Source organism: Myxine glutinosa, chromosome 14 (assembly GCF_964187855.1).
Source record: "Myxine glutinosa chromosome 14, kmMyxGlut1.1, whole genome shotgun sequence".
Taxonomy (NCBI): Eukaryota; Metazoa; Chordata; class Myxini; order Myxiniformes; family Myxinidae; genus Myxine; species Myxine glutinosa.
The window spans coordinates 75574362-75601851 of NC_136274.1; the positions used below are offsets into that span (position 1 = coordinate 75574362).

At 44.2% G+C, this 27490-nt stretch overlaps 1 protein-coding gene across 4 annotated transcripts in view; it reads right to left on the bottom strand.

Moving 5' to 3' along the window:
- Positions 1 to 27490, bottom strand: part of LOC137418698 (membrane-associated phosphatidylinositol transfer protein 2) — a 202616-nt gene that overhangs the window by 34691 nt on the left and 140435 nt on the right. For all 4 annotated transcript variants that reach the window (XM_068104800.2, XM_068104799.2, XM_078768279.1 and 1 more), the window contains 5 exons: positions 23103 to 23176; positions 8815 to 9062; positions 8393 to 8585; positions 8183 to 8290; positions 5003 to 5271 (listed from right to left, as the gene is read on the bottom strand). In XM_068104800.2, the coding sequence (XP_067960901.1) occupies positions 5003 to 5271; positions 8183 to 8290; positions 8393 to 8585; positions 8815 to 9062; positions 23103 to 23176 (892 nt within the window). The remainder of the gene's footprint in view (positions 1 to 5002; positions 5272 to 8182; positions 8291 to 8392; positions 8586 to 8814; positions 9063 to 23102; positions 23177 to 27490) is intronic.

Sequence of the window (27490 nt, forward strand, 5' to 3'; positions counted from 1 at the left end):
TGATTGGCTGCTGGCAAAATTATCGTATAGGCTTATTAGAAAAAGCTGATATTTGAAATCCGATTCAATATTTTTTACGATCAGAACTCATGGCCTAAATAATTGAAATTGAATATGGCCTAAATAAACTGCAGCAATTTCACCTCACGCCCAATTATTTAAACAGAAGTGTTATATTCACAATCGCCATGAGTTCCCATTAACTTTTTTCTTCAGTGTGAAAAACACCAACAGCGACTGTTAAAAGCATCATCAAATGTCGAAAGGTTGCAGCCCATTGGCAACACATGCATTCTGAAGCACATAGTTTGTGTAGGCCCCAGGCTTCAAGCCTTCCGGCCTACAAGATAACTCCTTCATGGCCCAGTTGGAATCAATCAATCCAAGCTATATAAACACGATGTATTATAAGCAATAGCAATGTTTTGGATTCATTACATAACCCGAGTTCTTATTTGTTTGAGCCATCGCGCAATCACGCCAGCATTCTGTGCCTATGCATCATTCGCATATTTTAAAAATTATTTTGAAAGCGAATGAGGCCGTGCTTATACATCGCCCACGTTATATTTTATTACTATTTCTGAAGCAACTGTGTGCTTATTTACTGTATGTTTGTGCATTTCACATTTACACCTGAAGCACACCAAAGAAATCCCACCTAACGTTTTGACCCATTCATGTTTAGTACCCCATTTCGACCTGTTCCCGTTTCCCATTGCAAATAATTCATCGGACGTAATCCATAATTTTGTGTGCATTAACATAATCCTCTGTACTGTGTTGAGTTCAGTTGTGTTGAGCGAAAAACAAGACCAAAACTCTAACGGCAGCGTAGCCGGGCTTGTAAAATATTATAAACCACAAACACGTATGATTAGCTTTTTAAACAGCCGCTAATGCTGTTTATAACATTAAATAAGGAAATTTGGAGGAATCCCGACATCCGTGAGGTAAGTTTTACTTACAGAACTGAGCGAAGATCTACTTTAATCTATATACCCCACAAGGGTTGAAGGTGTGCTCATTTACCAAGCAGCTAGCAAGCACTTGCCAAGCCAGCCGTTCCTTAACGGTTTTGAATGGAGTGCTCTCTCGAATGCTTAAACCATTTGGCGATCTCTCCACAAGAACTTGGTAAATGAACACACACCCAATGTTCTTCAGACCCGACCATAGATCGACTGTAATCTATATATCCCAAAGAGGAATGACCCTTTTTGCAGCTCCCTTAGTGAGCGGGTGTAGGTAGGCCTACTAGTAAATTAAAATGTCGGTCGGTGGAGTCAGCCGTCGTAATTACATCACTGACGTAATGACGTAACAGACACAAAACTGCCGCTTCTTCAATATGCAGATGATATATTTTAACTTCCAGTAAGTTTGCAGTCACTATGAAGGGATTAGTCTTTCGATTAGATTTACTACAATATTAATGTTACGTTATCATTATTTCGAAAATACCGAGGTGAAATTTCACTGAGGTGAAACTGAGGTGAATTCCTTACCTCCACGTTATTAATATTAGTGCCAAACACCGCTCATCACCGATTCATGAACCATACACCGCTGAAATCCATTAACTTTGTATTCATGACATCGGGATTAAAGTGTTATGGTTATATTTACAATATTATTATTATTATTACGAAAACGATACTACTGAAACGATACACTACTGTATTAAGAAACCTGGGCTTAATTTGTCTGAAGCGGTCCGAAGATGAGGCATAACGCCTAAGGCCTATATGTACCGTATTGATGGAAGATCCGTAACGTTTATGCTTTCAATATTTGATGATCATTTTAACAATCGGTTTGTTTGTGTTTCACACTGAATGAAAAACGTAAAGGTAGAGCATGGCGATTGTGATATATGACAGGTTCGACAATATGTTAGGCCTGAACGAAATTGGAATTAAAATGGCGGAGTGTGGAGAATCAGCCACCGCACCGCCGTAATTACATCAGACACAATCACATCACCATGTCATGTGACCAGATCCTCAGCTCTGATTGGTATACGTTTGAGGGGACATACATACATACATACATACATACATACATACATACATACGGATGGACAAACCCTGCTCGAGACGGCTATGCCCTATGGGCTACGCCGGAAAAAAATGTAATGGAAATTAAAGCCGTTTAAAAAGGATAGACGCCGACATATAGAGAGGTGGGGAGGAAGAGGGGAGTGTTGGAGGGAGAGGAGAGGGGAAGGAGGAGATGGGGGAGGGAGGAGAGTGGGGGAGGAAAGAGAGTTGGAAGAGAGAGGGGAGTGTTGGAGGGAGGAGAGAGTGGGATTGAGAGAGAGTGGGGGGAGGGAGATGGGGATCGAGTGGGGGAGAGGTGAATGGGGGAGGGAGGCGAGTGGGGGTGGGGGAAGGAGGTGGGGGAGGGAGGTGAGAAATAGGAGAGGGGAGGGGAGAAGGGAAGAGAGAGAAGGGGGGTTTGGGAGGATTTGAGAGGAGGGGGAAGAAGTTTCTTTCTGTGTCCATTCTGTCTTCACCCCATTCCTCCGTACCCTATTGTTTGCCCAATTATCGCTCTATTTTAGCCTTCAACTCCACTGTTGGTCCCTCCCCCCCCCCCCCCCCACCCTCTCACTACTGTTTCTTTTGGTCTGTTACATCCTGATTCGTTTATTGTTCTAACTCTTCCACGAGCCTTGACTTTGTATTGAAAACATAGGTGCAATACCCCTGGCGCTCACCTGGTAGAATAACCAGTACACTGCACCGGAATAAGGGTATTTTAAACCAATTTCAATGGTTGCTAGAAGACAGGGCAGCATGTAGAATCATAGTAACATAACCATAAAACTTTAAACAAACAAACAAAAAAATACTTATTTTGGGGGGCAACGACACCTGCCCCTCCCTTCCCCAACCCCATATACCTCCTAAGACCCAAATTTTTCTAATGCCTTGAACAAACATTGGTACATCATGGGTGATTAAGGTTGTGGTGAAGTTTCATCGAAATTGTTTGTGTAGATTCTGAGAAGAAAGCCAATAACTATTTTGGGGGGCAACCTCCCCCCACCCCATAGACCCCTAAAGGGGCATATTTATTTCATGCCGTGAACATACATTTGGTACACCATGGGTGGTGAAGGATGTGATCAACTTTCATCGAAATAGTGTGTGTAGTTTCTGAAAAGAAAACAAATACCTATTTTTGGGGGGAATTGCCCGTAGACCTCCAAAGGGGCTGATTTTTTTTAATGCCGTAAACAAACTTTGGTACATCACGGGTGGTGAAGGTTGTGGTCAAGTTTCATCGAAATTGTGTGTGTAGTTTCTGAGAAGAAAGCAAATACCTATTTTGGGGGGCAAGTCACCCCCCCCCTCCCCCCATAGATCCCCTTAGACTCCGATTTTTTTTTAATGCCGTGAACAAGCTTTAGTCACAACACAACAAATATCATCTGTGCCAAATTTGGTCGCAATCCCATCAGCGGTTTCGGAGAAGTTTCAAGTGTTTACGGACTGACGGACTGACTGACAGACTGACAACGCGCCATCGCAAAGGCTCCCCTGAACTTCGTTCCAGGTGAGCTAATAAGATACCTTTTGAAGAAAAAAGGTACATTATGATTACAACTCATGCAAAGGTAATGCATGTTTTATTCGGAGCGATCGCGATAGCGGTCTATTATACACCAAGAGATATTTTTTAGTTCTTATTTTAGAAGTTATGTACACATACACAAGTTTATTTGAAATCTTTAATTAAAAAAATATCTTTTTGGATGAATGAATGATCGTTTTAAGGCCATTTTCCCCGCTAGAGCGGGGGTTGGCCATGCGGGCCCCATGACAATCATGGTTCCCTGTTTGAGGCAATGTTTTTATGGCCGGATGCCCTTCCTGACGCCAACCCTTGGTCACGCTATTAGGATGCGCAGGGATACGATGTACCTATTCTGAATCCGGGTACACACCGTGATCATTCATCCCAGCAAGCTGGTACTCAATTTGCCGACCTCGGAAGGATGACAGGCTGAGTCAACCCCCCTGGCATTAATTCAGCGATCGATCGGGATTCGAACCTAGGATCTTAGGATCCCAAGCCGGCACCCTAACCGCTAAGCCAACACCAGGCTTTTGCTGGTTTTCGGCAGACAGAAGGGTGTAATGCCTCAAGGACTTTTCTATTTGAGCTGTATTCTTCAGATGGTCATCACAATAAAAAAATGTTTCATTCTTTAGATGTAATCACAATAAAAAGTTGCAATTCTTAGGTACTCTGCCCGTGGGGAGAGTGGTGGATCTTCGCTTATGTGTCACCACTTACTCGTGGTAACAATTACGCGTCGCGTATGGAACTGGCATTTCCAAAATGAATAAAAGAATGAGGGAACAGAACGAGACCGCCAATGAACGTCAACACAGACTTGCACGGGATGCTGAGCAACAAAGACTTTGGAGGGTAATGTGTGCTCAGCAAACATATACAACAACAGCAGCCATAATGAATCCGGATGAAGTATCGGATAATAGTGTTCAAGAGCATATTTGCGGTTCGATGATTTCACCATGCATGTACTTTTCTGCGAAACATTTCACAAATGAATCAATAGGAAAAGGGGATGGATTTACACTGTTTTGCTCCAAAGGGAAAGTTCAATTACCTCCACTATTTGTCGTACCTGCTCAACTACAACAACTGAACAACTGCCTAAGTGAGGAGGTGGAGAGGAGAGTAGGGGTGCGGGGGTGGGAGGAGATGGGAGTGGGTGGGCAGAGGAGAGTCGGGAGGAGGAGAGGAGTGTGAGTGGTAGAGATTGGTAAGGATGGTTTGGAGAGGAGTGAGGGGGAAGTGGGGTGAGAGGGGAAAGGAGTGGAATGATGGGGGAGAGAAGGGAGGAGTGAGGAGTGGAGAAGAGAAGAATGAGGGGTCACATATTATGTGAAGTAAATAAATTGTTTACATTACATCATTGCTGGATCTGATAAATTGCCAGTACACATTTTGGAGTACCTCTGACCTGGACAGGAAGGCCTGGTGCTGCGTGATCGTCTCCAGCTCGTAAGTGGACGAATCGCTGCGCTTACGTGGAATCTCCTTTCTTGGACTGTCCAGGGCCTCATCAAGGCATGCATGTGGGATGTCTATATTGCTTTTGCTCATTTGCCGGCTGTTAGATAGGCTTCCTCCGGCATTTGTCGCACCACCAGTCCCAGTACCATCCTCGCTTCCAATGCTTCCCGGGCTTCCCGGACTCACCACAATTCCGGGTGCAAGCAAATCGGTGTCCTTGCAGATCAAAAACATCACAGTTACAACCAATAAACATTATTGACCATCTCACGATTGAAACAGTTTCCGGCATCTAACAATCAAAGCTTGGGTCTTGGTTTGTGTGCTTTTGTACACAGGATATGCCTTCAATAGGTCAAGGACTCATAATTTGTTTCTAACAGTCAATTAAGGGCTCAATAAGACAATGGCTCACTTGGTGAGACAGCTCATGGATGTTAATGAGACTGTAAAAGGCAAGAAAAGGCACTTTCCACTTGTCGTTTTTAATATACAACTTAATTATGAAGGTCAAATTTCAATAAAAAAATTTTTTTTAAGGCAACCGCTAATTAAAATCACAACTATTAATTCAGAAAATCCTTTGCTCAAACTTGTGGATTGCTATGCAACAAAAACCGATCAGGAAAGTTAATATTTTATATGGTCACATGATCTGGTTCTCGGTGAATGACTGACTCGTACATACACACTCAATGCAGCGATGGGTCTATCGTATTTATAAGTGATTTAGATTATGAAGGCCATCTGCACGAGTACTATCCAAATGTAGTTCAATTAACATGACCTTTTACTGGCCAAGTCCAAAAAGCCCCTCCCCTTCCCCTCCTTCCCCCCCTCCCCTCCCCGTCCCCTCCTCCCCCCCCCCTTCCCCTCCATCCCCCCTTCCCCTCCATCCCCTCCATCCCCCCTTCCCCTCCATCCCCTCCATCCCCCCTTCCCCTCCACCCCCCCCCCTCCCCGTCCCCTCCTTCCCCCCTCCCCTCCTTCCCCCCCTCCCCTTCCCTCCCTGAGTATCCCCTGTTTACAGCGCTGCAGGACGATTTATAAACGAAACACATCGACAGATACCAAAGGGAAACCATTTAAGAGATTAATAGGGGAGGAATAGTGTGGGATTTTTGGCACATTACACAAGGGAAGTACCATGTTTAATCTCGTTCAGCACAGCAGGGGACTTCATCGAGAAGCAGATTTATCTTTATTTTTTCATGTTTATTTCAATTGTGATATGTTTATTTTTGGCTGCTGCCGACCTTCCTTTATATTTTCTTGAAGCCCAGGAACCTAACTCCATAATTTATCATAGGCCCTTGGTTTTAACTATCGTGGTTTTGAATATCACGACATTTTCCAGGAACGTAACATCCACAATATTTAAGGCTTTACTGATACTGTTTATATCGTGCTTTTTCACATTGGTTTGCTGTTCATTTAATTTCCTTGTTTCCATCTTGTTGAATAACACAAAAGACAGCAAGAGCCAAGAAGACAACTGCTGAGACGGTCAATGATCAGGTGAGTGTGAACGGTTTGTGATTTCAGTCATTAAAAGCTATCAATTCTACTATTATTCAGTGGAGCAAGAAACATTTGCTGTTGTGAAGGTAAGGCAGAAAACAACAAAACGGCACTCAGTAGAGTGCATACCTCTGCGAAGCTGAACAGTTCTCCACGATGAATCATTGGAATCTCCCTCAATGAAGCTAACTCCAAGGGCCTTTCACTCACTCACTTTGTTCTTGTCACACAAACAACCTGTCCACTAAGTTTCGTCTGATCCGTGCATATCTTTCTGAGATATCATGCTATACATTCGGATCCCACTATTCGCGGGGGATACGTTCCTGGAAAATGCTGCGAATTGCAAAACCGTGAATGGCGGGGCATTGTTTCAATGGAAAAAGGGGGGATTGGTTCCCGAATTGCAAAAATCCTGGAATATCGAGGAACAAACCATGAATGGCTAGGCAAAATCCACTAATGGTGAGGCAAATCACATGAAAGTCGACAATAATCCGCAAATGTTGATGAAAGTCCCGGAAATGGTGAGACAAAACCTGCAAATGTCGGCGATAATCCACGAATGTCGATGAAAATCCGCGAATGCATGCCGTGCCATTGTTTCAATGGGGAAAAGGGAGACAGCTAATTGCACTAACAGATACTGTGGAGTGTTTTCACTCTATACAGTAACTCGCAGGGATGACGTGTTATGCAGCTGGTCGAATATCCCATGAAGCAATGTTTACCATCTGTTGGGATATCCCATGAAACATTGTTTACCTGTGAACGGCGGCAGGATATCACGTGAAGCTGTTCACAATGTGAATGACGGGATATCACATGAAGGTATGCACAGTGTGAATGACGGGATATCACGTGAAAACGTAAAGCACACAGCAGTGAATGTAGAAGCAGGCCATTCTCGCGGCTCGTAGAAGATGTTTTTTTTTTGTGTATGTCCAGCTGCTTTATGCATGGCTGGTGAAAGATGGGTTTTATAAATGTGTCAAGCTAGCGGCTTGTGAAAAAAATAAAAAATTGCGCCCCCGAAAAACCACGAATTCACAGGACACGGCTGTGAATAGAAAAAAGATCGCAAATTTGCAGGACCCATTTCCGCGAATGGAGAAACAGGTTGCATTTTATCATCTGCGAATATGCAGAACCCGCGAATAGCGGGGTCCAACTCTATATCGGTTTTAGCGTTGTTACCCATGGTGAAGAATCTCTTAAAATTTCTCTGATCTGGATGCGGATTTAAATCTTCACCAAAATTGCATCAATTCTTCCTTGTCACACACTCAACCTGTCCACCAAATTTTGTCCGAATCAGTCCACAACTTTTTTAGATATCTTGTCCACAAACAGACAAACAGTCAGACAGACAAACAGACAGGGGTGAAAACATAACCTCCATCCACCTTTGGTGGTGGAGGTAATTAATTAGTATTTGAGCTTTATTTATTCATGAAAAGTGTTCAGTTTATTTTCACCTCAGAGGCAAAGTAGAGCTGGAGTTCTCATTGCTGATAAAAGGCATCAAACCAAACAAGGACAACTGGAAGTCACCTACACCCTACTCAAAAAGTCTAATTTTGCAATCAAATACCTGAACACTTACAAGGCTTCCTCTCCGGCTGCTGCTTTGGCTTTCAGACGTAGCTTGGACACTGGCACAAAGTGCATCAAAAGCGAGTATGCCACCAACACAGTCCCCAATCAGACATACCTGGGGAGTGGGTGGAAAGAACAATGATGATAACAAAAGCTTTCCTCAATAATAACTGGTTGCAAGAAAAGAAAACAAACACCAGCAGCTTCCTCAGCAGACCTGTCCGTTAAAACCAGAGGCTTCGGACGACTTGAGGAAATCATGGTAGGTCTGGTTAGTGCGGCTGATGACAGCAGCAACACACTCCTGATACTGCGGAGTCGATGTAGCGAGGAGGGGCAATGCGGCCAAAGGAACATGATCATGACCATTGTTACTGACACAACGATCTCCGACACTGTATGGACTCAAGCTGAGCAGGGTCCGAGGAAATTGAGAAAGTGGGGAAGGAGAGGGAGTAGAGATAGAGCTTAAAGAAACCTTTGGGATTCATATCAGATTTTAAATTATGGTTCAAGAGACCATTGTCAAATGGCCTTTTTGCAGCTTTAGCACTACCATTGTAAAGCTGAACCAGCAAATGAGTGCAGACTGGACCATAAGCCCTATGTCATCCCTGATCCTTAAATATTGCCACTCACTTGGAAACGAGGGAGAAAGCATCAGCACAAACAGGTGGGCAGGGCACGAGGCGTAGTGTCAAGTGGCCCATTGCAGCGGGGAAATGTGCCCGTACAACTGAGTCAAAGGTTGCAGCAAAGGTATTCAGGTCCCCCTGTTTGGAAGCTGGGTCCCCTCCAACCCCATCCAGGATTGTGCCCCCGTGCAGTAATAGTGCCAGCACATGTGTTTTGCAGGGTGGGCTGCCGATAGACTGGCACAGCACATCCTATGGGGGAAAGGGAAATGTATCATAATCATGTATATCAATGACATGTATGCATCCAAAACAATGAACCATAAACCAAAGCAATTTGTCTGGGCAAATTGCTTGAATGTTTCTGCAGGATTTTCCCGGCGCACCATTATTATCATTCACATCCCCCCATGAATGTGGGAATAATTGTAAATAATGTGTGCACACAGGGGAAGGCAAAAGGTCCACGGGCCTGGATGGCCAGGCATGGTTTTGCAATTCATGTTATCATCTGAACTTTTATTTTGCAAAAGCAAAAAACCATTTGGGGTTTGGAGTGAAAAATATGCATTGTGTGGAGTGAGGTGAGAGGGTGGAAGGTGAGAGGGCGGAGGGTGGGAGGTGGGGGAGGGGAGACAGTGTAAGGATAAACAACAAGTTTGTATCTGAGTGTTTCAGTGTCAGTTTCAGTTTCAGTGTTTGTATCTGGAGAAGAGGAAGAAGTTGTTTCTTGGGTTTGTTGATCTGGAGAAAGCATTTGATAGGGTTCCACGTGAAGTCGTGACATGGGCATTGAGGAAGTTAGGGTGGAGGAATGGTTGATCAGAGTAGTGATGGCAATGTACAAAAGAGCACGCACAGCTCTAAGGACGAAGGACGGGAACAGTGGTGAGCTTGAGGTGACGGTGGGAGTGCATCAGGGGTCGGTACTAAGTCCACTACTATTTGTAGCTGTGATGGAGGTGTTGGCTCAGAACGTAAAGGAGGGTTTACCGTGGGAGTTGTTGTATGCAGATGATCTGGTGTTGATTGCAGAAAGTATGGATGGACTGAAGGAGAAGATGAACAAGTGGAAGGAATGTATGGAGACAAAAGGTCTGAAGGTGAATATCGGAAAAACGAAGGTGATAGCAAGTGGTAAAGCATGTGGTGAGGTGGAAAGAACTGGGAAGTGGCCGTGTGCTGTGTGCAGGAAGGGTGTCGGAGTGAACTCCATTCAATGTACAATGTGCGCTGAGTGGGTTCATCAAAAATGTAGTGGTTTGAGAGGGTCATTAACCAGTGTGGCAGCTACATTCAAGTGTAAGGTGTGCACAGAGGGAGCTGCAGATGGAGGAAATGTTGAGTTGGATCTTGGAGATGGCGTGAAGCTAGAAGGTGTGAAAACATTTTGTTACCTAGGAGACATGCTGAATGGGGAAGGTGGATCAGACTCGGCAACGGTTGCTAGAGCGAGATTTGCATGAAGACGTTTCGGGAACTGAGTGGCGTGCTGATGATGAGGGGAGTGTCGTTTAAGCTGAAGGGAAAGGTGTATGCTGCATGTGGGAGAAGTGTTATGATTTATGGGAGCGAGACATGGGTAATGAAAGTAGAGCATCAACGAAGGTTGGAAAGGGTGGAAATACGAATGGTTCGGTGGATGTGTGGAGTATCGTTGAGGGAGAGGAAGACAAATGATGAATTGTGAAAGATGATGGGAATAGAGCCTGTGATTGATGCTGTGAAGAGAAACAGTTTGAGATGGTTTGGTCATGTGTTGAGGAAGGATGAAAGTGACTGTTTGAGAAGAATGATGGAAATGAATTTAGAAGGAAGTAGAGGACGGGGAAGACCGAGAAAGACTTGGCTAAAGATGGTGGAAGAAGAAATGCGTGCAAGGGGGTTAACCAGGGGAGATGCAGAAAATAGGACAAAATGGAGAAGAATGTCATGATTGTCATGGGGACCGCAAGGCTAACCGCCGCTCTAGCAGGGAAAATGGCCTAAAAATGCTGTTGTTTGTTTGTTGTTGTATCTGAGTGTTTGACATTGTACGTGTTTATAAATGTTTATTATTGCTGCTCGGTACAGTTCTATTATACATAGAATATGTTTTTGAAGTTGTTAAACAATCAGTAACCTTCCAGTAACCTGCTCCTCGTTACCAAAAAAACCCCCCCAAAAAACCAAAAACCATGAAAGAACCCAAAACCGAACTTAATGCACACCACCACTCTTTAATTCCTCTTTTTCCCCATTTGTGGAAGTGCCCTCGTGCTATAGCTGTTACATCTAACTCTTTCCTCTTGGATTTCCAACAGTGTAATAGCATCTCATGTCATCCCACATCCTGATCAGTGATATGTTCTACCCCCATGGACCCGATTTAAACCAACCCTCCCACTTAAAAGTTGCAGGTTTTCTCCCATCCACCCCACCTCCTCCTCTCCTCATTCCCTTGCATGATGCATCAACCTGCTACCCCACTATCAATACCGTTGCCTTTTTGCCCTCTATCTCCTTGCTTTTCCACAAGCCAAGATTTTATATTAAAAAACGGTTTCTGTTTTGTGACTCATATTTTTCCATTAATAGATAAACGTTATTCCTAACCTATCGAGATAACTCTGCTCATTTATGTAAAGCAAATATAGTACACTTCTGCTTGTTGTTGACTTGAGTAATTGCAGAGACTGTTCTGTCAGTTTAATACAGAAAATAAGACACAATGTTCTCATGTGAACTCGATGCATTGGGGGAGGGGGCATGGCGGAAGGGTGGAGGGAGAAGGGTTTGGACCATGCACACATAATGTGAACAGAACGCAGGTCATTAATAAGCATGGTCAGTAAAAACAAATGGCAATATACCTCTTAAAAGTTTACATAACCAACATTAACCCATATTGCGCAATTCGCATATATCATGCACGTAATTATATACCAATATATTATGATCATATACAAGCCAACAATCGTATATGAGCATGTGGAATGAGGGTTACACACGGTGAAAGAGTGCATCCGCATGAAAAGTTTGACTATCGCAAGTGTTAGGAACGACCACATATTAAACGCGAATAGTGTATCACCAGCCTAAAGGTGTACATTAACCACTCATATTTCTGCACTGGAAATATATGTTAGAAGCCAAATACTGTTTTGGGCCACAGCAAAAGGCCTGCCTTTTTTACATGAAAAAGGTAAAAAGTCAAACATTTGAACAGCCTTGGACGTGCACCTTGACCCCATGGCCAAGGCACAACGTCAACAAGGCTGTCCCAATAACAATACACATGCGCCTCAACCCCAAAGGGGAAGCACATGGTCATTCAAACGCATGCATCATGCCCCCGAGGGGCCACCAAATACTCTGCGTAGTGTGATCAAAAGTCTCCTCTGCCGTTTGGGGCAGAGCCTCCGCTGGGTATGTGGGTGGCCCCCTGCAAACCTCACGTGGTGGCCCTTTCTATTGGTGGATTAATAAGACGGTGACAGATCTTCAGGTGAAGAATCGATTCACACCTCGGTTCCGGAGGGGTTGGCGGAGTATTAGAATGACCAGCTCTGTCTATCTGTCTCTGCGTGTATCTGTCTATCTTCCTTCCGCAAGCATGACGTAAAATCGAGTAAATGATTCAAAGTAAATTTCATTCGATTTTCTTTGAGGTCGTTGGAAAGCTATTTAACAAGTAATAAAAACATTTGTTTTAAACGAAAAAGGATGTCGGGATGTTACTGGAAAAAGTATGGAAACTAGAAGAAATTAAAACTGTGAGCAGTGATGCCCTGGGACCAAAACAACCCATTCTGATTGGACAAGTGTGCAACAATGTCCTTGACAACGGCAGCCAGGACCCAATTATGCAAAGTTTGAAGTGAATCGATCTGAAACATGGAGGAGATGCATTTTAGAGGTTTTTCATGAAATCCAATATGGCCGCAATGCTACGTTACCTATAACGTCATCCAGAGGATATCCATAACGTCAATTGGCATACTATAAGTGGTCCAAGTTTCAACTCAATCGATCGAAAAATTAAGGCGGAGATGCATTTTAAAGGTTTTCATGAAATACAATATAGCCGCCTGGTCACGTGACTTACGACATCATCAATTTTGATCAATTTTGTTTTCTTTTTCATTGCCAGACCATGTGACCGATCAATTATTTTTTTTTTGCTATTCAAGTTCTTATTGATGAATAGATGCCACAAAAATGTTTTGTGTTAATCGGATAGAATTTTGTTTTACCTCAACGTACCTACCAAACTGCTTCACCAATGACGTCATCTTATACAACGTTTTTGCACCATAGGTAGCCGATCATAACATGACAAATCGATAGCATTTGCGGTTTTGGAGAAGAAGATTTTTTAAAGTTTTCGCTTAAATCCAAGCTGGTTGCCATGGTGATTGCAAAATCAAAATTCAGGAAAAAGATTGCATCAATTTCCATTGGCCCCAAAATTCCTGGAAAGTTTCAACTTTATCGGAGCAACAGTGCCGACGCTGCAGCTTCCACAGAATAATAACAAGTCCAATACCAAAAGGAAGCCAAGTCTCATGTGGACAAGAGGAGACCAAGTCTCATGTGGACAAGAGGAGACCAAGTCTCATGTGGACAGGAGGAGACCAAGTCTCATGTGGACAAAAGGAGACCAAGTCTCTTATAGATTTGGCCCCCTAATGAGCGATTTACTTGGGAAAAAAAATCAATGTCTGTTCAAACATAAAGATACAGCGTTCTATTTTAAAAGTCCGTCTATCTTTCTGAATTGGATGAAGAAGATGTTTAATGTATGGAAGCAAGAACCATTTAAGATTTTAGAATAAAGCATGACAGACATGGAAGGAGCACAAAAACAAAACAACAACAACAACAACAGTTCTGCCACGAAAGGTCCAGTTTTCGTGTGCTTCACTGTATTTTTCATCCTCTCAAATTTACAGATTCATATGCCATGTGGTTGTGAAGTGCAACATGATGTCTTTGATTAAACCCGCCAGTGAAGCGATTGGGAGCCGGTAGATGTGCATGACTGGTGTTATTGGAAACATCTATGTTGCACAACTGGACTTTGAAGATGCTTTAGCTGATGTGGGAGGCCTCTCTTTGTGGGTGGCCCCCAGCGGCTACGGGCTCCACGGGTGCCTAACGGAGGCTCTGCGTATGGCCATCCCCAAACATCTCATTCTTACTGTGCTCTCACCAAAACCTCATCATAAATCTTGCATACCTCCACCAGGCTGAACAGTTTACGTTTTGTATCACACTGAGAGGCCGGATCTGGATCCGAAACTCCACGTCTAATCAGCGTGTTCTTATCACCTACAAACCCTTCCATCAAGTTTTGTCCGGATCAGTTCATAACTTTTTGAGATATTGTGTTATATATTGTTTTTAGCAATATATATATATATATATATATTGTTGCGGAACCCAACGTCGGCCTATGGTTCCCCTTTGAGGGGGGATTAGACCCCTTGTTTATTGCTGACCGACGTGGTCCCTGACACCGTACCGCAACCTCCGGAAAGGCCGGTGCACAGCCCCGTTCGTACCGCGGACAGATGTTAATTGATTGCCGAGCGGTGTTTAGCAACCACGGCACAAACTATTACCAAGACTAACCCGATTCATAAACGTTGGCCAAATCGTGCCACAGGTGCCCAATGGAGAAATCACAAAGATGACACGGATGTGAAGAAGAGGAAGACGAAGGCAAAAAGGTTTGAAAATGCTACTATATTTATTCCTACTATTTACAGGACCAAAATAACCAAGGAAGAAGGAAAGATAATAAAATAAAGACAGAAGGAATCAAGGAGACACAGTGCAACGCGAGCTTACCTACAGTCTTAATTATACCCAGGACGAGACACACAAAACGGACGACAATCAAACTCACACGAATGGGGAAATGAAGGCAGGAACGATTCGGTGGAAGGAGAGTAGGTCCAACGGGAACCGGAGCTGGAGCTTGATCCTGCATGGGACGTCGGGCGGGACCTCGACGGCCACCGATGCCACCGCAATCCGGCTCCCACGTCGCAGCGGGTCGAAACTGCGTGGTCTCAAAGCTGGTGGTGGTGGACTCCAAGCTGATGGTGGTGGACTCAAACTGATGGTGGTGGACTCTCTCTCTCTCACCTCTTGCGCGGCACGTATATCGTCTCTTCTCCTGCGCATCTCGTATATCGTCCCCTCTCTTGCGCGTCTCTCATGGGGGCGTCGTGGTGCGGGTTATATAGGCCACGCCCTTCAACCTTCGCGAACCTACTCGACGGTTCTCCCCACGCCCTCTCAAAGCCAAACCCCTCGTTCTGGGTTGGTCGGCAAGGGCTGGCTCACTCCTCCCCTCTATGACGAGGTGGAGACACGCCTTTCTTCTCCGAGCCGACCGCGTGCTCAATGGAGGCAAATGCAGTTGGTAATAAATGCCGTTGGCAATAAAGGCTTTGGGGGAATTTGAAAAAGGGGATCTATCTATTTGAATTCGGTGCAATGGAGTATTAATTAATGGAAGACAAAGCCTTAAACTAATACACAGAATAAGGAAATAACTACCAACAAGGAGGAAATCTATGATTGGCTAACGTGATTGTATATGACCTAACTAAGGGACGCCCTTTGACCTTTATACACAACAACTGGAGGAAGGAGGGTGATATTTTTACAACAATAAAAAAACACAATTCTCATTTCCACAACAATATATATATATATATATTTTAGCAAATATATATATATGTTCATTCATATTGTTTTTAGCCCCATCACTCAATGGTGAAAAAATACTTTAAAAATTCTGGTATCTGGATCCGTATCTTCCCCAAAATGTAATAATTTAGTCCTTTCCACACACCCAACCTGTACACGAAATTTCATATGAATCTGTCCATGACTTTTTGAGATATCCTGTTCACAAACAAACAAACAGACAGACAGGGGGTGAAAACATACCATAAACTCCATCCACCTTCAGTGGTTGTCCAGAAACAACTTGCTTTCGTCTCCTGGAAAGCAAATCCAATGGAAGGACATCTCATTTCCTTTCACAAAGCCCGAAACAAGTGTGTGTCCACCCTCAGGAGAGTCAGGAAACAATATCTCTCCGTTCTCAAGACCGAACTCTCTTATCTGTCTCCCTCTTCCAAATCCTGGTTGCGTCTGGTCAAATCTGTTTCTGGTGTTTGTTCCCCCTCCATCCCCTCCCTCACCGCAAACAGCTACACGGCTGACTCCGCATGTGAAAAAGCTGAATGCCTCAACTCTGTGTTTGCCTCTAAATCTTGTGTCCCAAACCCATCCCTCTCTGTACCCACCGTACCCAGTCGAACCCAACTGCTCCTGGACTCTGTGTCCTTTCCTCCTGACAAGGTGGAAAAGTTTCTGTCAACCCTCGGCTCTGATTCTGCAACTGGACCTGACGGCATCAGCCCACGGGTCCAAAAATCATCTTCTTCCGCTCTTTCACTCCCTCTCTCTGTTCTCTTCACCCTCTCTTTTGCTCAAGGTCATCTGCCATCTGCTTGGAAATCAGCCAACATCACCGCTTTGCACAAAAAAGGTGCAAAAACAGATCCTAGCAACTACAGACCAATCAGCCTTCTCCCAATTATCAGCAAAGTCATGGAATCTATCATTGCTTCAGATATGAAATCTTTCCTTTTCTCCAATGGCTTGATCTCTGACCATCAATTTGGTTTCAGACCTGGTCACTCTACTCTGGACATGCTGCTTCTGCTTTCTCAACAATGGATGGAGGTCCTCAATGCCAAACAGGAAATTAGAGCTGTCTCCCTTGACATATCACGTGTCTTCGATACGGTCTGGCACCCCGCTCTGTTCACCAAACTCTCCTCCTTTGGTATCCATGGAAATCTCCACGCATGGCTGGCGGACTTCCTCTCTAGTCGTAGTCAACGTGTGGCCCTGAATGGGTTTCTCTCATCTCCTCTTCCTGTTCAGGCTGGAGGTCCCCAAGGCAGTGTTCTGGCCCCTGTGCTTTTTCTGGTCTTCATCAATGATCTCTCTGACTCTCTTGAAAATCCTCTCTATCTCTTTGCTGACGACTCTACTCTCTGTCGCTCCATTCCTCATCCCTCAGATCGGCAGTCTGCAGCCTCCTCACTCTCTGCAGACCTGGACAAAATCACAGACTGGGCAAACAAGTGGTACATGTCTTTCAATCCTGACAAATCTCACACTCTTACGATGTCTCTCCGAAAAGACCGACTGGACAACCCTCCCATCCACTTTCTGAATAATCCTCTCCAAGAAGTTCTGTCACTCAAGCTTTTGGGTCTCACTATCTGCCATGATCTTTCCTGGGAAAACCACATTTCAAATCTGGCCTCCAAAGCCAGTCGCCGACTGGGCATCCTCCGTCATGCGAAGTCCTTCCTTGGCACACCTGAGCTCCTCACCACATACAAGGCTTTCATCCGCAGCTCAATGGAATACTGCTCTCCCCTCTGGGCCGGTGCTCCTGCCTCACACCGAGCTCGTCTTCACGCTGTTGAAACCAAAGCGTTCAGAATCATTGGAATCTCCCGCGATGAAGCTAACTCCAAGGGCCTTTCACTCACTCACCGCAGGCAGGTTGGTGGTCTTTCCGTCTTCTACCGACTCCTCTCTGGCCTTGCCCCCCAGCTCTCTCTGGGCTCTGTCCCCCAAATATTCCTACAGGTCGCACAAGATCTGCCTGCAACCCTCTTGTGGTTTAACTGCCAAAATCAAGACTCTCTGCTCACCTTCACTCCTTCATTCCTCTTTTCTCCCACCTCTGGAACAAACTCCCTCACTCTCTTCAATCCCACTCCACACTCCAGGTCTTTAAAACAGCTGTTCACCACATTCTCTTAACTTCCCCCATCCAAAACCTTGATATTTTCTACCCCCGCTAATTTCACCCCAAATCCTACACTTTTTTGAAATACCAACTTCTGTCCTGGAAGTCCTTGGGTTTTATACCTCTCCCATCCCCCCCCCCCTTCCCACGCCTCCTCCCCCCAAGCCCTCTCCCTCCCACACTTCTCCCTGCTCTCAAATGTTGTGTTTGTGTGCTTCCCCTTCTCTCCCCATCTTGTCTTCCGCTCCCTCTTTTTATATATTTTGTTTGTCTGGTTGATTTGTTTGTGAAATAAATGTTAGCTCTTTCACGAGCCTTGATTCAGTATTCAAAAAAAAAAAAAAGTGGCGGAGGTAACTAGAACGAGCAATCCGAGATTGCATACCCTCACCTGGACTTGTTTTGTGTGGTTTTATAGTGCGTATTTAATAGACATACTTGCATTCTAATTGAACCGTAAATAATTTATCAATGTACTCGCATTCTAAATGTACATAATTTATAGATGTACTCGCATTCTAAATGTACATAATTTATTGATTGACTTACACTCTAAATCTTATTATAATAGAGCAAACGTATTTGGTTATGTTTATATGCGACACAACGTCTTCTTCTTCTTCAAATAAAATTAACACCCAAAACACAGTCCGTGAACTCTTATTAGGTTTACTCTCCATGAAATGGAGAGTAACCTATTATTATTCCCAAAGTTTTTCTTATTATTATTCTTTCACCCTATTTTGCACCTCCTAAACTTTAAAATTAATGTTCTCAGCAATCGTTGGTCGGATTGACAGGAAATTTTCATCAAATGATCGGCTAGGCTCGTAGAATTTTGTAATGCTAATTATGACGTCATAGGTCACGTGGTATGGGCGCCATCTTGTAAAACACCTTCAAATTTGCCCCTCTATATCACCAGAACGGCTGAATGGAAACATTTGATTGATGGCTCATCTTCTATATAATAATAGCGTAAGGACTCGACTTTGTTATCCCTTTTACGCCGCACCCAGTGACCCGATGCCCACGGCACTAATGGATTTACGATCTACGAACCGCGCTCTTTGTTTATCACGTACAGCCGTACTCGAAAAATCTGAATTAGCCGACGTTGGGGCCCAAAAGCATCCGATTAACTGCCGATACGACGCCATCTTATTGGCGTCTGCTGGGTGAAAGCGAAGCAAGCCGTCCGCTGATTGGACAGTCGAAGGCGACAGCAAGCCGTCCACTGAGTGGACAATCCTGAGCATGCATTTGTGCCGGTGTCGTCGATCACGGTGTACGCTAACCTCATCAGGTGGGTTTACCATAATTTCTTCCAACCGCGCTCTTTGTTTATCTCAGTTTCCTGTTCGCCTGGCATATTCAATGACCATAAATAAAGCCCAGGGCCAAACATTCCGTAAACTGGGTATCTATTTGCCTGCTCCTGTCTTCTCCCACGGCCAGTTATATGTGGCATGTTCAAGAGCACGGTCGTTCAAAGATGTGTATATCAAGGTTGATAATACGAGTACGCAAGGAGTCGTCAGAGGTTTGACTATTACCCCAAACATTGTTTATCCAGAAGTTTTAAAATAATTTCAACCTCTGATACTGCGTTTATTGTATTATATTCCTACTGCTCTGCCTTGACATTGACGCTTACCAATGCGCCAGTATGGGGCTAATTCCAGTCGATTTACTAAGCCGTTCATTTTTTAAAAGTCTATGGTTCTACTGCTGTTCCTTTCCATTGACACATACCACTGCGCCAGTGTGGCCAGAGTGGTGCTATGCCGATTCCTATTACGAATCCATTCATTTTTCAAAAGTATATCGTAGCGTTGTCATTTAAGTAGATTGCAATAAATACGTTGTTCATATACGCACTCTTCATTCTCATCTTTCTTCCGAACTCTTACTCGGACAAGCAAATCCCCTATGCCATCCATAATGGTACAGGTACACTCTATCCATACACCACATCCTCCCTTCCGTGGATGTTCCACGGGTTTCGGCTAGTTCTAAAGAACTCCGCAATGGGAACAAAAAACATGTTTATCGAGTATATTAAAAATGCTAACGTTAAGAGGTTAGAATTCGTCAAACACAATTTTTTCTCCCCCGAAAGTGATATTTTTTTCCCACATGCTTTGTTAAAAAAAACTCAGAATGCAAAAAATTTCGAAGTTATACGTCACATGGTTTCGGCCGCCATATTATTTTGAGTGAAAAGTCTGAAAAAACACTAAAATCCCATTTTCTCCAAAACGCCTGAGCAGATCGAGCCCAAACTTGGCAGGCAGAATCGCATACCCATGACGAACAAAAAAAATCAGCGAGCATGACGTCATGCATCACATGGTTTCAGAGTTATGACGTTTTTAAGCATAAACCTTTAAAAGCTAGCTCCTCCCTCATTTTTGATTCAATCGAGGGGAAACTTCACAGATGTGTTCAGCATATCAGTCTACTATAATATCCTTTTGGAATTTGCGATAGATCATGTGGTTTGGCAGATATCGTTAATTAAACGAAAATATTAAAAACATTTATATCTCTTGAATCGCTTCATTGATCGATGTGAAACTTTATACTGTAGTAAAAGTCATGAGGAGTAACAAGTGTGCACAATCTCAAGATGATTGGACGTATGGTCTGGAAGCTAGAAGTTGTTATTGCATGAAGAAGAAGAACCACAACGCTTTTTCTTACCAGGCCATGTGACATAACCACCTCACGAGCTCAGGGTAGCTCGGAATTAAATTCTGTCTTCGGATTTGGCAGTGGCGAGAGGGTGTTAACATTCCACTGCAACAAATCTGGGCAAAGTCTGATGAATTTTCGTAAAACTACGCTATATTGTCATTTACTTTGGAAAATAACATTGTAAAACTCTCCGCCGCCGAGGCTTAATTCTATCTCTGAAGTTCATCCTGTCTTCACTTTTAGAGAGAAAGAGAGGTATCTGCAAGCAATGTTAACCTTTATTTGGTGGAAATCCGATGAAAAATGATGAAGTTATTCAAAATCTAACATTTTAAATTGATCGCATTTTCAAAGTAAATTCTTCCTCAGGTAAAATATCCATGTGGGCAGGCAGACCTTACGGCATCAATATGGCTCCGATTTCAAATCGGATTTCGATTGTAGTCTTGCCTCGGATGAGCTAACAAAATACCACCACAAATTTGGTGACAATGGGGAAAAATTTGACCAAGTTCGATCGACGCTAACCTTCGTTCTCACGCTGACATACCGCACACTCCACGGATGACGTCATGCCCACGGTACGACGTTCTTCCACGGGTGGCAGATATCGTTAATTAAACGGAAATATAAAAAAAATGGATATCTCTTGACAGGGGTGTGCGTGCGTGCGTGTGTGTGTGTGTGTGTGTGTGTTGGGGGGGGGGGGGGTTGGGGGGGTGCGTGTGTGTGGATTTGTGTGTGTGGGGATGTGTGTGTGTGGGGATGTGTGTGGGGGGGGGGATGTGTGTGTGGGGGGATGCGTGTGGGGGGTTGTGTGTGTGGGGATGTGTGTGTGGGGATGTGTGTGAGTGTGTGTATTGGGGGAGTGGGGGATGTGCGTTTGTGTGGTTATGTGTGTGCGTGTGGGGGTGGGGGTGGGGGTGGGGGAGTTTGTGTGTGTGTGGGGGGGGGGGGGTAGGGAGGATGTGTGTGTGTGTGTGTGTGTGTGTGTGTGTGTGTGTTTCGGGGTTGTATCCAAGGGGGTTGTGTCAAAGCATGTCTAATGAAAGTGGGGTTGTATCAAAAGTGGGGTTGTATGAAAGCGGGAAGGTGGAGTAAACCTTTCATCATTGCCAGCAGTTTTAAAGTGGCAGTTCTAGTTATGTTTAAACTGCTGAGACCCCTCAGACCTTTGACGACCCTTTAAGTCCCCCAAGACCCTCAAGACCACCAATACGCCTGAAGACCAAAAATACCCTTAAAGACCCAAAAGACCCTGAGGACCCAAAATACACCGAAGACCCAAAACACCCAAAATACCCAAAAGCCCTTGAAGACCCAAAAGACCCCAAAGACCCTGAAGGCCCAAAACACCCTGAAGACCCAAAAGACACCGAAATGGTCAAAGATGCCTATCCCCTTGAAAAGACGTGTGGTGAGGTGCACGGAGTTCGCCGAGTCACGCTAGTGTACATAATTTAGGATGTACTCACATTCTAATTGAACATACTTTATAGACATACTCACATTCCAAATGTACATCATTCATAGATGTACTCACATTCTAAATGTACATAATTTATAGATGTACTCACAATCGAAATGTACATAATTTATAGATGTACTCACATTCTAATTGTACATACTTTATAGACGTGCTCACATTGTAATTATACATTCTTTATGGACGTAGTCACATTCTAATTGAACCGTACATAATTTACAGACGTACTCACATTCTAATTGTACATACTTTATAGATGTACTCACATTCGACATGTACATAATTTATAGACGTACTCACATTCTAATTGTACATATTTTATAGAGGTACTCACATTGTAATTATACATCCTTTATGGACGTAGTCACATTCTAATTGAACCGTACATAATTTACAGACATATTCACATTCTAATTGTACATACTTTATAGATGTACTCACATTCGAAATGTACATAATTTATAGGCGTACTCACATTCTAATTGTACATTTTTTATAGAGGTACTCAGTTGCAAAAAGATAACATGTACTACTTTATACCACTACGTGGCGTTTGTGGCCTACGTTAGAACATTCTGTGCGGACAGACAAAGAAACAAACAAATGGACCCAAATGCCATAACCGTTTAGCATGGAAGAAAAGTCGTCATAGATGTTTGGATTTTTTTTTTTTTTTTTTTTGTATACAAGATCGAGGCTTGTGAAAGAGCGAACATTGATCACACAGAAAGACAAACCGACAAACTGACACATAACCGACAAACCGACACATAAAACAAATAACATCGGGAGCGGTAGACAAGATGGGGAGAGAGGGGGAAGGACACAAACACAACATTTGAGAGCAGGAACCGAGAGACATGGAGACATCGAGAGATCTGTGGGAGGGAGAGGGCTTTGGGGGGGAGGCATGGGAAAGGGGGTGGGAGAGGCATAAAACATATGGACACTGCCAGGACTACCAGGAAAGAAGTTGGAATTACAAACAAGGTGGATCTGGTCAATTCAAGTCAATTCTCTTCCAAGTCAATTCTCTTCATTTAACCCACCACCATCCGGACCCACTCATCCTTCCGGCTCACCCACTACCGTAAATCCCCCGATAAACAAAACTCAAGCATATTTACATGTTATAAAATCAAAGGCAAAATGATGCCGCTACACCCTCTCGCTTGGAGAGGGTATCTAATGTATCATTACATGTGTGCAATAAAGCACCTTCCAGTGCTAAACCAGGTAACCAGATGATAATGCACAGATTTCTTACCTCTGCTTCCTCATGACCATCCACACTTGTTTGCGTTCCATATTCTGGAAGCTCAGGTTCTGATACAAACAGCTCTGATGTGGAGGAACAAAGAAGGTGTGTGGGTGAGTAATATAATTAAGCAATATGACCAAACCTTACTCTTACCAAGATATACGAGAAAGAACCAAACAAGGACAAAGGCAGTCAGATATATTTCGGGGTAGCAGGTTAGCTCATCTACCTTCCCTGATACAGGTCTGTACTTGTACTCCCAAATCTGTTGAGGCAACTTCTCAGCAACATTAAATTATGGAATCTGCTTGGAATAATCGAATTTAGTCTATTGCTAAGATATTTCCAATGGCAATAAGCATGTAACACAAAAGCAGGAGCAAGAATTTTGAAATAAAAAAGAAGGGCGTCGACAATAACTGAAAATTACTTTTTGGATTATTTGTTAATTGTGCTTAATGTTGAGGTTCATGGAGGAGCAGGACAGATTTCAAGAGATACAAGTTCCGCTAAAGGGGAAAGAAGTGGATGTAAACACTGTATGAATGCACCACAGAAAGAGAAGAATTGTAGGTAAAAAGGACACTGTCTCAGAGGGGAGGGGTGTGGTGAAGCTCAGAGGGAGAACTGGGAGAGACACAGGCGATGATGGCTGAAACTTTTAAAGCCAGGACGGACGAGCACGAGACAAAATGAAACAAAAGGAAAATAATTCAATAATATTAAAAGCTAAACAAATCACTCGCATTAAATTGATCTACCAATGAATCCCTGAATGTTTTCCTCAGATAATGGAGGTTTGACTTTGTGAAAGGCTCATCTGTTCTATGAAACAAACCACCATATTGTTCTCTTTCCTCTTGAGATGGTTTTGTTAGCCTGCCAAATCCCTATTCAGAGTTGTGTAATTGCATCCATCTCCCACCTCATTATTTGGTGTCAGGAAGGGCATCCGGCCATAAAAAACATTGCCTCAAACAGGGAACCATGATTGTCATGGGGGCCCGCAAGGCTAAGCCCCGCTCTTGCGGGGAAAATGGCCTTAAAACGATCATTCATTCATTCATTTTCCACCTCATTACGACATTCCCCACAGTTGATTTGAGGATGGTTATGATTCAAATTGTTCTAATGGAGGTGCCTATTTTTTGACACAAAATTACTTAATGGACCTGGCTATCGATTATTTTCACAGTAAATAAAGCAAAGCAGATGGACGTGTGGCCATTGGAAAGTGGTGTCCCATGACTTTTGGTGTGTGTGGTGGCCCATGACCTTTATTCTCCTTCATGACCATTTGTGGAAGTTTACAAATCTTCTTTCCTGTTCTACTCCTCTTATCATTTACTGAGATAAAATCAAAAGTTCACCTGAGTTATAAATATATATATATATACAGGGCCGAAACGGCATGACGCTGAGGACCTCGACTGAGGACCCGGTCAGTGCGGCACACTTGTGACCAGGTGTTTTGAACTTATGTTTGTGCTGGTGATACCAGTGACTCCCAGGAAAGACTGGGTGGCGACCAGGAATAGGCTGGTGACGCTGGAGAGACAGCATCGGGGGCAGGTGGCCTTGTCAGAGCCGGATGGGTTGTGTGCGTAACTTGGGTGAGGAGGAGGTACAGCAACGCAGTGTCTTTGAAAAGGGGACATGTAAGCTGGCCGGGAGAAACAGCCAGGTAGCAAGCCACAGTGTTGTATGTCCTGGGGTTGTACTTCAGCAGGGAAAGGATGTGAGGAGGAGAGTGAAATGGCCAGGTATGGGAGAAAGGGAAGTATGAAGGTGGGTGTTTGAGTGTTCCACCATGTTTGTTTGGTGCTGTGGATTCTGGATACAACAACAACAACATGCATTTTAAAGGCCATTTTCCCTGCTAGAGCGGGGGTTAGCCTTGCGGTCCCCATGACAATCTTCTCCATTTTGCCCTATTTTCTGCATCTCCCCTTCTTAACCCCCTTGCCCGCATTTCTTCTTCCACCATCTTTAGCCAAGTCTTTCTCGGTCTTCCCCGTCTTCTACATTCATTTCCATCACTCTTCTCAACCAGTCACTTTCATCCTTCCTCAACACATGACCAAACCATCTCAACCTGTTCCTCTTCACAGCATCAATCACAGGCTCTATTCCCATCATCTTTCGCAATTCATCATTTGTCTTCCTCTCTCTCAACGATACTCCGCACATCCGTCGAACCATTCGCATTTCCACCCTTTCCAACCTTCGTTGCTGCTCTACGTTCATTACCCATGTCTCGCTCCCATAAATCATAACACTTCTCACACATGCAGCATACACCTTTCCCTTCAGCTTCAACGACACTCCCCTCATCATCAGCACGCCACTCAATTCCCGAAACTTCTTCCATGCACATCTCACTCGAGCAACCGTTGCTGAGTCTGATCCACCTTCTCCATTCAGCATGTCTCCATTCAGCATCCACCTATTCTGGATGTGGAGGCGATTTTGTTGTTGTAGTCTGCATTCGCACTGGCTGGGGGTGGGGGTATGTACGCATCCAGGTGTAGTTGCTGCATGTGGATGTGTATGTGCCCCTGCTGGCCCACCTTAGCTGACCGTATCGAGGTTGAAGGGCCGAAACGGGATGATGCTGAGGACCTCGACTGAGGACCCGGTCAGTGCGGCACACTTGTGACCAGATATGTTTTGAACTTATATATATATATATATATATATATATATATATATATATATATATATATATATATATATATATATATATATATATATATATATATATATATATATACATATAAACAGGGAACCATGATTGTCATGGGGCCCGCAAGGCTAGCCCCCGCTCTAGTGGAGAAAATGGCTTTAAAACGATCATTCATTCATATATTCAAATATTCACATATTCAAATTCACATATTCAAAAAAAAAAAAAAAAAAAAAAAAAAAAAAAAAAAAAAAAAAAAAAAAAAAAGGTTTTCCGGTCCGGTCGTGAGAGGACGCTGGCGTCGTTTGCTCGCCGCTTCTCTGACTGGACCATTGTCCGTGTCTTGCTTTCCTGGTGGTCGTGGCGGATTTATGGCCATTGAGTCTTCCTCTGCGCGGTCCCGGCTCTGCTCTGCTGCTCCGGGCTTCACCTGCTCGGCTCCATCGCTGTTTCCTCGGGCCCACTCCCGTTGGTTGTGTCGATTGTTTCGCCTCCTCACCCTTGGCCGCGTGCTCGCTTTGCCTTCGCTCCTGCTGGCATGGCTCTGCGGTACTCTGCCGCAAGGCTTCTCCTGCTTAAAACCCGCTCCACCCCATCATGCATCTCTGCAATCAGATCGAATGGACTCCTGCGTCGACCCAGGTACATTCACCGTGGCTCCGGTCGTAAGTTTGTTTATTTACAATCAGGTCACTCCATCCCCATCCTCTGGTCGGCTCAGCGCACTCCCACTCATCGTCCCAACACACCTGGTCACAACAACGCACAAAATCGCACCTCCTGTCTGCGAACCCTGGCCAAATCACCTGGATTCATACCCGCCGTACAAAACAACATCAAGCTCACCCTGTTCAATACCCGGTCCCTCAACAACAAATGCCTCATCCTGAACGACTACATCCTGGAAAATAAACTGGACTTTCTCTGTCTCACTGAGACCTGGCAACAACCACTGGACTACTACACGCTCAACCTCACCACACCCAATGGATATTCTTACATCAATAAACCACGCTCGGAGGGCCGAGGTGGTGGAATTGCCGTTATTCACCGACAAGACATCAAGACCAACCTCATCTCCATCTCATCTGCTCCATCATTTGAACACCTGGCTTTTAAACTCTCTGGTCACACACAGTCAGTCATGGCTGTTGTCTACCGCCCTCCCAAACCACACCCATCATTCCTGTCTGACTTCTCCTACTTTCTGACCCAGCTATGTTCCCTCTCCCCCTCAATCCTCCTCCTTGGTGATTTCAATATCCACATGGACTCCACTGACTCCACGCTAACCACTGACTTCACTGATTTACTCACCTGCTTTAACCTCACTCAACATGTCAACTTTCCTACCCATAACCGTGGTCACATTTTGGACCTTGTCTGCTCTACTGGACTAATTTTGCACCATCTCTCTGGCTCCGACCTCACTCTCTCTGACCACCTAGCCATCACTCTGACCATCAACATCCCCACCCCAGCACCAAGGCATTATCGCACTATCAACTTCCGTAAGCTAAACGCTTTTTCACCTGCCTCATTCTCATCGACCCTCTCTGAAAAAATGTCCACTTCTCCCTTCGTTGACCTCCACACCCCTTCTGACCTCACTGACTACTACAACCACACTCTCTCTTCCTGCCTTGACCAAATTGCGCCTATAAAAACCAAAACAGTTTCTTTCACCCATTCTGCTCCCTGGTTTACC